The sequence below is a fragment of the Emydura macquarii genome, unplaced genomic scaffold (genome assembly GCF_026122565.2).
Source record: "Emydura macquarii macquarii isolate MOO-44397 ecotype Brisbane River unplaced genomic scaffold, CSIRO-AGI_Emac_v2 contig_2273, whole genome shotgun sequence".
Taxonomy (NCBI): Eukaryota; Metazoa; Chordata; order Testudines; family Chelidae; genus Emydura; species Emydura macquarii.
In genome coordinates, this window is record NW_027132410.1 from 113,877 (window position 1) to 125,946 (window position 12,070).

Genomic DNA, 12,070 nt, shown 5'->3' on the forward strand with positions numbered 1-12,070 from the left:
CAGAGAGGGGGAAACATGCGCAGCGATGCAGTCTCTCCATCAATTATATTTCTGCCCCGCTGTCTCATTTCAAACACGACCTCTCCCTTGCTGGAGTTTAATTAGTGAATTGACTAAAAGTCACATGGGAGTGGAGCAACGAGAGGCAAGGGCTTCAGCCATGCAGCGAGAGGCGCGTCACAGATGAACATCGCTCAGAGTTATTCCCAAAGAGGAGACCAGCCATCAGCACCGGGCAGATCATGCAGGGTAAGGGGCTGCTTAGATTGGGGCGGAAGGGCTTTAGAGACACAGGGCAGAAGCCTCCTTGAATGAGCCAGCAAAGGGAGAGAGAAAATACAGGATGTTTCCTGTGCCATGCAGATCCTTCCTCACCGTCTTTTCACCTCACTCTTGCCCTCCCTCCCTGTTCTTTCCTCCCTCACCCACCTCCCTGGTTTGGTTTTCCCTTTTAGCTAAATATCTTCTTGTCTGTCCTTATCGTGACAACATTCCCAGTGAAGCAGGGGCTGGGCAGCCTGCAGAATGCACTTGCCTTTCCTGTGATAAAGTTTCCTGTTCAGTGTTTGAAGAAACTCTCTGTTGTTGCATGATCCATCTCGTCAGCCTGTTCTGAAATTCTTTGTACGTGCCAGAAAGAAGCGTGTAGCGCCCATGATCACAGCATGAGCTGAGAGGAAAAAGCCATTTCCCTCTGTTACCCACCTCTTCCCCTCTACACACACCCCCAAACCCACTGCTGGCGGTTTCGCAAACAAACAGAACATACAGGAAACAAGAACACTGGGGAAAACACCGTCACCATCGCCTCTGCCTGTGTCCAGCCCGTTAGTCAGAGATGAAGTGGAACCTGGTTTTCACCACCTTTGAATTTGGTGACAAATCTAGAGGGAAAACAGCAGCCTGGAACCCGGTTCAGGTAAAAAAGGTTAAAAATAGCCTGAGTTACCTCCACAGCCAGCCCCGGCCAACTGGTGTGTTTTTTACAATCACATTTTCCTATTTTTCAAGCAGTTCTTTCCCTCCGGCTGTGTAGGTTAGTTCACACACCGAGGAAAACGGAGGAGGGGATCTGCTCTGTGTAGGTGGACAGCTATGGGCCAAAAGACTGATTGAAGTCAATGAGGCGGACAATTCACACTGACAATGAGATCTGTAACTGGGAAATGGTCTGCCACGGGAAGCGAGGGCAGCTCCCTTGCTTAGATCACTTAAAAGGACCTAGGAACCGCCAGATGAGATCAGACCATGGTCCATCTACTCCAATATCTCGTCTCAGAGAAATCCAGCACCAGCTGCTTCCGAGGAAGGTGGAAGAAACATCGCACTAGGCAGAGGTGGGATACTATGCCCTGCATGAGAGGTTCCTCCTGACTGCACATAGCTAGAAACTTGCATGAGGTTTAATAAAACCTGAAGCATGAGGTTTAATAGCCCTGCCAGAATTTTCCTCTATTATAACAACCCTGGATGTTCCAGTTCGCCATAGAAAATGCCAATCTCCTTTTGACTCTGTAAAGCCATGGCCAACGGGCCGGGGCATGATTCTCATTTGTGTCATTCTGGCAGTGCAAAGTGGACATGAGAGGAATTCTCACTGTGCGAAGAGAACGGGAACCAGGGTTGCAGTAGTGAATGATCCATCCCTGTATAGGGAGAAGGGGCGATAACATGCAGTGCAATGTTTGCATTCACATAGCTCCTTTCAGCCAGAGATTTCAAAGTGCTTTACAAAAGGCATCATCAGCCCTCACAGATGGGGAAACTGAGGCACAGAGCAGGGAACTGACTTGCCCAAGGCCACACAGTGTCAAAGCTGGGAACCAAGTTCCAGTCCAGGGCTCTAACCAATAGGTTACATTGCCTGTCAGGACCACGCCACCCTTCCCGTATTGGCAGATGGGTGGCAGTCCTGAGTAGATAAATCATGGCACTGGTATGGTACAGGTTGAGAACCACCAGCATAAAAAAATCTCTATTTCTCAACGTCCCCTATTTAGTAACAAAATAACAGGCAAAAGAAGGAAAAGGAAAATGTCAAATGTGTTTATTTTGTATAAAAAAAATTTGTACAATTTTAGTTCCTATTTTTATGAAAAAAACCAAAGTTCCTAAAATTGCCATAATGCTTAGATTCACTGCAAACTGTAAAAACAAGCTTTTTATATATTAAAAAACAATTTTACACTTTACAATTTTCTACACGCATGCACAAGGTATCAGCTCTGTAAAAAAAAACAAAAAAACAAAAAAACAAATTTAAAAAAAAAACCCACAACTTTCCCCCCTAAACTCAAAGTGGAAAAACAAAAAAACCCCAAAACCTCTACATTTACAATCTCACTCCATTGAAGAGTCTTTATTTTTTAATTTTATTTCTTTACTTTTTTTTGGAACTAAAAAACCAAAAATTCTATCCCCGTAAACGTGCACATGGAAACATGACGAGACGATCACAGCGATGGTGACTGATCCATAAAACGGTGTCAGCGAAAGATCCCCCTGGGGGATCAGGAAACGAGACACACAGATGGACAGATTAACAGATCTGGAGGGGAAGAAATGGTGAAGGTAATAGACGGCCAGGGTGGAAAGGAGCACTAATGGAGGCAGATGTTTGCATGAAACACCTTCAATGATCCAGATGTTTTAGCTGGAACCTTTTGGCCTTGGAATATTGACTCTTGAGGTTTACAGCTAAGGGATGTGTTTTCTAAGGGCAGATGGAGGATGTGAAGGGATCTCAGAGATTGGAGTGAAGGGCTGTGATTCTCGGTTGTCCTGTGCTTTGTCTCGTGCTTACGCCTGCTATGCACTGGTGTAAAGCAAGGTGCAGGGCAACGGGGAATCAGGCCCTAGATTCTGATCTCGGTTAAACAAGTGTCAATTCAGAGTCACTCCACTGACCTCCGTGCCATGACGCTGATATAATGGACATCGGAATCTGGATGTGAAGTTGGTTTCTGACCTCAGTGAAACCGGTGTCAATCCAGAGTCTCTCCAGTGACATTCCTCATGCGACTCCACATGAGTGTTACTGGGACGGGCGTCTGGCCCGAAGGATGGAAGGAAATTAAGTTGAGAGGACATGAGGCAAGACGCTCACTGAACCGCACAAAGGGAGTGGGATCTCGTGCTGGGAGATGATCCAGCAGGATGGATGGAGAAGTCAGCAGCATGGTGAGGTAATGGAAAGCCCACGGTACAGAGTTCGAAAGCAGGGTGGAACAGAGATTGAAGCAAAAGGTTAAAAACCCTGGAAAATAGCGAGTCAGTCCGATCTCCTGTACCTGTGCAAACCCAGAGCAAGTCCACCGATGTGGCTCCAGATTTACACCAGCGTAACAGGTCAAAATCGGACACGGGCTGTGAGCAAATGTAAGGATGCTGGGAATGGGGAAGAAAAGAGAGAGAGAGAGAGAGAGAGAGGGTGAAATTCCCCTGCTGTGCAGAGGGGCCTTGCACAGAGCAACTGCACCAGGGATGTCCCACCAACGCGGCTTTAAAGGATTTAGCGGTGCATGGGCCTGAGCACAGGGCGGACTTCAACCGCATGGAGAATTTGGTGCTAAATAAATCAGAGAGAGAGAGAACAGGAGGCAGAGGAGAGCAGAGCATCTTTGTTCAGACCTGGAGACCCAGATCCTCAGCTGAGGTCAATTGGCTGCCGACCACCAAGCTGAATTTTGACCCTGAAATGGGCCATGAAATCCACTAGGGACTTTGCTATTGATCGTATGTGGAAGGCGCCCAGATACTATGGTGACGGGTGGCAAGGTAACACCCTGCGATTGATAGGAGGACAGATGGATAGATGTTACAGCAACTGACAACAGCTGGGGGATTTCAGCGCAGAAAGAAATGCAGTTGACATCCCCACAGGTTGTTACAGAGTTAGAGTGTTACCATGATTGTAAATCTCTGAGGAATGGCGTGGGGGGGGGGGGGGAGAGGCCCCTAATTTTAAAAATAAAAGGAAAAAAATTAACCACAGTTCTGACTTCAATGACAAAATAGTGTCAAATCCCCCCCGATAAGTCATAGACCTTTAATAATTGTAGTGCTTTTAAGAAAAAAAAAATTGAAATCACAGTGACAAAACCTGGTGAGACCCCCAGACCCCTACAGCAACACGACATTTCTGACTACCCTCACACAGCACCGGTGTTCACATCGCACCAGGAACACACACAACCCTTTCGCACACGACAGCGGCACAGACGGTAGAAAGGACCCAGTAGAAAACCCATGAGGTATTTGTAACCAAAAAGATTCTGCATCAGTTTGACTTAAAAAAAAAAAAAAAAAAAAAAAAACCCCAAAAAGGCAGACGGAAACCCACCAAGCTAGGGGCCCATCATAATGTTACCCACTTGCAGTTGGGGATGGCGGCGGGTCTAACCCGGGCCTCTCCCCCAGCACTGAAGTTGGCAAAGGCAGAATTCATACAGGCCCATGGGAGGAGAGTCCCACTGGAAAGACGGGTGGACATGGGGTGGGGAGGAATTCTAGACACATGCACAAGCGGAGCGGGAGAGCTTGTTACAAAAGAGGAGGCCGAGGCACGGTAGCGAATTGCAGGTTTCTGATTCCAGGCTCCAGAGGAGATGGGAGGGAAGGAGGAATGAATCTTTGGGGCCTTGAGAGAGATACCCCCACACCCCTCGAACCTTGCACCCTGCCTTGCTTGGATCCTGACGATATTCGTCCGTCCCACCTCTGCTGACGCCCACCTCTCGGTCACCCTGAGCCTGGTGCATTTCAGGGCCTGCTCCTGCTCCATTTAAGTCATTGGGAGCATTGCCATGGACGTCGATAGGCACAATGTCAGACCCTCGCTGCACCAGTGCGACGCGGGTGTGAACACACAACTGTTCCGGTTTGCATTCGCTTTGCATGGGCAACCCGCGTTCACGACTGCAGCAAGTGTCGCAGAGGATCAGGCCCAAGGGGACAAAGTTCTGCAGGAACCAGATCAGGCCCTTGCTGGCCAGCCATTGCTCCTCCCAGCGATACGGCTCTGGAAACAAAATTAAAGGGGCAGACCAGGACAAAGTTTGCCAAGAGGAAGGAAAAAATTATTTTGTAGGTGAAGTCACTTGAATTTAGTCCTGTCTTCCGTGGACGAGAGCCCTGTTCGAGCAGGGGACCAGCTGGAGTGTTTCAACTAATTCAATCTACAAAGGGGGAATAAGAGAACTGGACCTTGAGGGCTTCTGTGTCTATTCTGTCTCTGGATCAAACCAGCTCAGTTTGTAACAAAGCCAAGAGCTGGATTTCATTAGCTTCCACCAGCCCCGGGAACCAGCTGCGATCTCTGCATTTTTGTCTCCTTCGCGCACCATCTCTGGAGACAAAAGAATGCGACTCTGGGTCAGCAGTACAAAGGGAGTGCAAAAGAGTGCCGGAGCAGGAGGGGGAAGCCTTTTACAACCGGCTTTGCACTGACGTGAGGGACCGTGCAAAGCGCAGGGCCCCGGGAATCAAGCCCAAAGATTCTGCCAGGCTCCGTGGGCAGCGCAGGAGAAGAGACTCCAGCTCCGGCCCCAGTAGCCGCACGGCCTGCTGCAGGGTTAACGGGAGCAATTACTTATTTGCAGCCATAAAGGCAACAGAGAGGGGAGCACACAACGAGCAAGGCAGGAAAAGCACGTGCCTGATTTCCAGCACAAGACCAGTTCCATTTAAATCAATGGGTCAGAATCTCAGCGGGTGTAAGGCAGCAGAGCTCCATTACTGTTAATGGCCTTATGCTAGTTTACACCAGCTGGAGATCAGAGGAAGGATGGCCCAGTGGTTAGGGCACTGGCTTGCGAGATCTGAGTTTGAGTCCCTTCTCCGCCACAGACTCCCTTGGGCAAGTCACTTAGCTTAGCCGGTCTGTGCCACAGGCCCCCATCTGTAGAATGGGGACAATAGGGCCGCATGGGGGAGCTCTGAGGATAAATACAGCAAAGACTGGGAGCCGCCCAGATGCCACGGTGATGGGGGTCACGGAAGTACCTTAGACAGCTAACGCTAGGCACGTACCTTGCTGAGTCATGACCTATAACTGTGCTTTTTTTTTTTTTTTTTTTTAAAAAAGAAAACCCAAGAGTAATCGCTTTACTCCCCTGAGGTTAGGGATGATTCCTAGGGCCTGGGAGGTATTTGGTGCGGTTTTACCTGGAAATGCCAACTGCTAAAACTAAGCTCAGCCTCCAGAAACAGAAAAGCCAGAGGAATCGGCACAAGGACGATGACTCATTCAGCTCAATTCCTGCAATTCAGCACTTTCACCAGCATTCTCCTCAGGGAATCTGATTCTCACGGACGCGAAGGCCCCTTTACGCCACTCCGGCAGTGTAACCCTACTTGACATTCATTTGAAGGCCCCCTTACGCTGCCAGAACGGTGTAAAAATGCCCTCGTTTTGAAGGAGGAATTGGACCCAGTTAGTCAAGGAGGTGGAACCGGGCCGATTTGGGTCGCTATTTACAAAAAACGCAGAATTCCATTACAAAGCACAGAGATCAGCACCAAATTAAAAAAAAAAATCGCTGTTTAAAAACCTTTTTTTTTTTTAAACTAGTCTTCTTGTTCTTAAAAGTTTGATCTGGAAAACCCCAGAGAAGATCCAAAAGAGGGGGTTCCTATACCAGAGTGGGCATTGTTGGTTCGTCTTTTCCTACCTACAGGTTGAGCGGGGAGGTTTTCATAGCAGCCACAATACTGGAGACGCGCTCGCAGATGCTCCGAAAGCCTCACGCGAGTGGATTTAAAAAACAAATTCCAAACATCAGGTGATGCTTTAAAGGCCGGAATCGGGACAGTCATAAAAAAAGGGGGAACCGGAGAAGGTTCTTGGGACCCAGCCGCATTTGGAGACGCTGGTGAAGGAGTGAACAAAAGTAGCCCTTGAGTTTTGGCACCAAATGTGGGATCTTCTTCCTGCTGAGACACCGTCCTTGGCGCTATGCGCCTTCCGACCTCCTCGGAGATTGCTACAAAAATCTGGGTTTTGGAGACAGCAGGAACAGGATGGGAAAAGGGCTCTGCCCTCACCTCCCCACAAACGGAGGGCATGCAGAGCCGGAGGAAGCTGGAGAAAGAGGAGATGGAGCCCTAAGACTTGCACGCTGGTTCTGGGAGGTTCCCACGGGGCTCTCCCTGCATGGTGGTCTCTCTGAGCTCCGGTCGAAAAAGGGAAAGTCCTGGATGCAGCTTACTCCTCCCCAGGGGCGGGAGCCCGTCACCTAACCCGCTCCCTCCGCTGTTCACACCGAGGTCTCCGACTGCAGCCTCATGACGAATTTATGTGACTTGGGGTCCACGAACTCCTCGGAGAGCTTGAAGAAGGGGATCTTCTTCGTGCTCACCACCAGGCTGAAGTCTTGGCGTTTGAGGACGAAGACCACCCCATCCTTCAGGCCGTTGGTCACCGGCTCCTCGCTGACCAGCGTCCATTGCTTGGCCAGCCAGCGGTCCTTGTGGTACTGGATGGTAGGCCCGGCACTTAGGTACCTCTCGAGGAACGCCTGGGGGAAAGAGAAGGAAACCGGAGGGGCGTACTCAATGGACGTCAGTCTTTGGTTAGGCACCACTGGCCGCCTGGTGGGTCAGGCCGGAAGAAGGCCTTGCTGTGTTGCCATGGAAACCCAACATCTACTTGCCCAGCCTTTAAAATGGTGGAGGGTCTGGGGCCAGGACCTCAGTTGGTGTCCATCAGTGGATCTCTGTGGAACATGGCCCGACAGACACTCACAGTCCCTGACCACATGGGTGGCACCGGGCGTCCACCCCACAGGCTCTTACCCTGGCCTCTGGCGGTCCTCAGGTTCTGACCGTAGGTGGGGTCCACCCGAATTACCCGCTCTCCTGCCTCCATGGGGGAGACTTTCCCAAGGTGCCCTGCACCGGGCCAAACACACCCACAATCCTCTCTGCCCCCAGGGGCCAGAGGCTGAGGTGGCACAGGATAGCTGTCTAGATCTTCCCAGCAAGCACTGGTACAAACCCAGCCCACATGGCCGATGCACGGGCGTGCTGGGGAACAAAGCTGCTGCGTGGCTGTGTTGAACCATAATCAATGCATCAATAGCCTGGGGCCCCAGTATGGCTCTACCACCACTTACGACAGCGGAGTGACGGGCAAGATGGGAAAACTGAAGTACGGCTCCATGGTGTAGACCAGACCGGGGCTTTCGAGTACAGGACGCCTGACCCAAAAGCTCAGCTACCACAGTGGTGGCTGGATCCTCAAGCCCCAAGCCAGCCGCGCTGGCGGGGAGGAGGAAAGGAGCGTTGGCTCAGAATCCACGTCAGACCGCGAGTCCTCCTCCCGAGCCGAGCCGCCCGTTGCCAACGCCCTGTGGTCTGGACGAGCGAGACCACGAAGCAGAAGGCGGGGACCTCGTGGTCTGAGTGGCCGGAGGGACAACAAAACACACAGAGCCCCCAGGGGCAGGGGAAAGGGCCCCTCCCGGGAGGACCTGTGGGATATAGCGTCACCTTAGCAGGAAGCCTGGGGAGATACCAGGAGACGCCACCCTACCACTAAGGGCTCAGGGCCTGGCAATAGCCCCTGGCTGTCCCGAGTCCCTGCTCTCAGAGGCTGCGACACGCCATAGAGCCGGGTGGCTGGTGGCCACCTCTGCACGAACCCCAGAAGTAATTCTCACGGGAGAAAAGTCTCCAGGCGTGGCCTGAAGGGTTAGGGAACATGGAGGGAGCAGGAGCAAGTCCTGGCTGGTCCAGGGAAAGGGGGGCTTCCCCCGAGCTCCCCAGCCCCCCCCACATCTCCACCCCGTACCGTGGGAGTCATGTCATGTGTGATGCAGAACTCCAGGTGCTGCAGGATGCTCTCCATGGTGTGGTAGGGCTGTTGCTTGGTGGTGCGTAGGTACTTCTGCATGGCCCGGGCCATAGAGGCAAAGATAGCCTGGGCAGCTTCCCGCGGGTCCATGATCTCTCGCGGGTTCTTCTGGTCCTCCTCCTGCAGCCGCTTGATGTGGGTGAAGGCCTCCTCCACGGCCACCACCAGCCTGGCAGGAGAAAGGTAGCGAGGCTGAGCCAGGCAGGGCCAGCACCTGCCCCAAGCAAGCCCACCCCGTCCTCTGGCTCAGAGAGCAGTACCCTTGTGTTTAGAGCAGAGTCCTGGGTTCAATCCCCAGTCACGGCCCAACCTGTGGGGCCTGCAGGGGGATCAGACCTGCTGTGGGGCTAACAAAGGGCAGGGTGTGCAGCCCACACTAACGCAGTGGGTCTCTGTCTCCCACTCGCGGCTGGCCCATGCCAGAGGCCACAGACCCCCCCATTGAGTTAATGCGGGTTACACAACGTCTCCAGCCTGCAGCACCTGCTTTGAATCAGCTTCTGCCGGGTCTCCGTGAACTGCCCCGTGGGCTGGACGGGCTCCCAGGAGGCTCTGCTCAGATACATACGCCGGTGGAGCGGAGCCCTCCGTCCCTGCTGGGGCTGCGGAGCCCAAGTCAGGGCTGAAGGGGCAGCCCCGGACAGTGACACCAGGCAGCCCAGACCAAGAGCCGCACGGCCAGGGGGAACTGCCGGGTTTGTCTGTGTCCAGCAGCCCCTTTACAGTCACTGGGGCTGAGCCCTGCTGCTCCTCCACCACTAACCAGGGGCACTGCGCCCCCCCTTCCGCTCCCGTACCTGGCCCGGCGCTTCCGCACCCTGCGCTCGTGCTCGGCTTCCTCGTAGTAATACTCGTTGTGGCTGTTGTCGCGCCTCCGGGCGGCTGCGGCGATGACGGCCCGGGACTGGCCCGTCGAGTTGTTCGTTGTGTTTTCTGGAGGGGGAAGGTGCGGGGAGGGGGTTAGACACAGGGCGGGGAGAGGTCACAGGGGCAGTCGCGCCTTGCACCTGCTGGTCTCTGTGCTCGGTGGTGTCTCCCCCGGGCACCCTGTGCGGCTAGCAGCCGGATCTGTCCGCCAAAGCAGGCGGGGAGGGGCGGGGGGCGTGCATATGACACAGCATCACGCTGAGATTCCTCGACCCGCAGGCAAACGGCACCTGCTCACGCCCATCACCCGTGCCGTCCCGGAAAGCCGGAGGTGCCCAAACTTTATAGCACCTGGGGCCGCCCCAGCAACTTGTGCTCAGCCCCTCCGGGCTTGCACAACCGCCACGAGGGGTTCACCAGCCCCAGCGAGCCGCCGTGGAATCACGCTGCAGCCGGAGGAAGGGCAGACAACCGGCTGGGCTTTCGGTCTCTGCAGCCTGCAGCTTTGTTCCTCGACGCTGCCGCCTGGTCTGGCGCTAGAACACTGGATCCAAACCCCTGGTCTGGATTCAGATCTGAATAGCAAGGGGGAGGGGGAGGAGGAACATGACGACACAGGCCCCCGCCCAGGTCTCTAAGTGGAGTCTGCCTTAAAACACATCCAATATTAACAGGCGACCAAAAACCTCTCCCTCAGGTCGCCTGCACCAAAGCCTTGTCTACACTCAGAAAGCTGTACCGGTTTAATGACACGGCTCTCGTTAATCTGGGGTGAGCCTTCTAACGTGGGAGAACTTAAACCGGTTCAGGCGGCGTCGGTGACTTACCGATAACCTCTGCCCTGGAGGGGCAAAAGATCGGGTATAAAATGTCTTGTGTTGGTGTGAATAAATGCATTCAAACACAAAGCAATTCCCCGCGAGACAGAGAGAATAACCCCGCGCTAAGGCAGAGGAGAAAGGAGGGGAGGAAAACTCGTAATAAAAAGGGAATTTTATCAAATAAAATCAGCTCCTGTTACCCAGAGCCGAGGCTGGGAACGAGGGGAGAAGTAAGCCAGTCGATTTTGCTCTCCCTTGTAAGACCACGGAGGTCAAGGGAGCTATAGCAGGGTTTGGCTCTGGGGCTGGACAGACGGGGTGGGGAAACAGAGAGTCAACAGAGAAAGAAGAGACAGCGAAGCGGGTGGACAGGAGAGAGACACAAGCTCACCCTCGCCGAGGGAATACACCTTGAACCCAGACATTTTCTTGGACAGGACGGATTTTGGCAGGTTGAGGAGGGCGGGGTTGTAGACGGGGAAATCATGGTAATAGTTCTCCAGAATCCACACTGCCACGCGCTGGATACTGTGGGGAAACACAGCCAGGGCATGGGGAAGGACACAAAATAACAGGTTAGAGTCGTGTTGCCGGAGGCAGGGGAGGACACAGGTACACAGAAGGGGGAGAACAAAAGGGGAGACCACGATGTGTTGGATCTGTGAGCTGCACAGCGCAGGCAGAGGACGCAGCATCGACAATCCACACCACAGCAACACATCCCAGCCACCACAGTGCAGACGGGCCCTAGCCAGACCCTGTACAACGACTCTGACTAGTCTTGGCCCATCTCAGCTTTTATGGATTGAGAATTTCAAGGGATAACAGCAGTGTTGGGTGTGAATCATTTTAAACGATTTTTATCAATTTAAATAGTCACCGTTGCAGGAAATGATGGAGGGAGCCAGGGGAGGGGAGGGGAGTTCAGAAAATAATTATCTGACAGATGTTGAAATTCAAAAAGTCAAAGTTTTGTATCCGTTAACGCACGCGCTGTCAACATCCCATGTCCAAACAGACAAAGTACATCTCCTGAAATCAACCTCTGCGAAATCCTCCAGCAGCGTTTCTTATTTTGCCTCACTGTCCATTTCCAGGACCAGGGAGGGAAATGTTCTTTGGGTGGGTTTGCAGGTGGACAGCGAAATTGACACTCACTGATATTTAGCAATACAAATCTAATGCTTACAAGTCAAACTACAACCCACTGGCAGGAGATTCGGCACAGGACCCACAAAGATCCCTGCCGCCGGAGCTAAAGGAGACATGCCTGGGATGAGGCTGTTACTGCAGAGACGAGGCAGGTGAGGTGATAGCACCAGGATTTGGTACAATAAAAGGTGTTACGGAAGGGCTCTTATCCTGCTTGGAGACGCAGATCCATGCAGCAGGGGACAGCAGCACACGAATGTTCACACGTGCGCGCGCACACACACACACACACACACACACACACACACACACACACACACACACACCCCCTCCCCCAGGCAGGTGTGGATGCAGACACGCACAGAAAGCCCCCCTC

At 52.9% G+C, this 12,070-nt stretch overlaps 1 protein-coding gene across 1 annotated transcript in view; it reads right to left on the minus strand.

Annotated features, from left to right (window-relative positions):
• Positions 1 to 2,030: 2,030 nt before the first annotated feature.
• Positions 2,031 to 12,070, minus strand: part of VANGL2 (VANGL planar cell polarity protein 2) — a 38,485-nt gene continuing 28,445 nt past the window's right edge. Inside the window, exons 6-9 of the mRNA XM_067560297.1 lie at positions 10,934 to 11,070; positions 9,652 to 9,787; positions 8,792 to 9,023; positions 2,031 to 7,517 (exon numbers count right to left, since the gene is read on the minus strand). Of these exons, the coding sequence (XP_067416398.1) occupies positions 7,257 to 7,517; positions 8,792 to 9,023; positions 9,652 to 9,787; positions 10,934 to 11,070 (766 nt within the window). The 3' untranslated portion in view covers positions 2,031 to 7,256. The remainder of the gene's footprint in view (positions 7,518 to 8,791; positions 9,024 to 9,651; positions 9,788 to 10,933; positions 11,071 to 12,070) is intronic.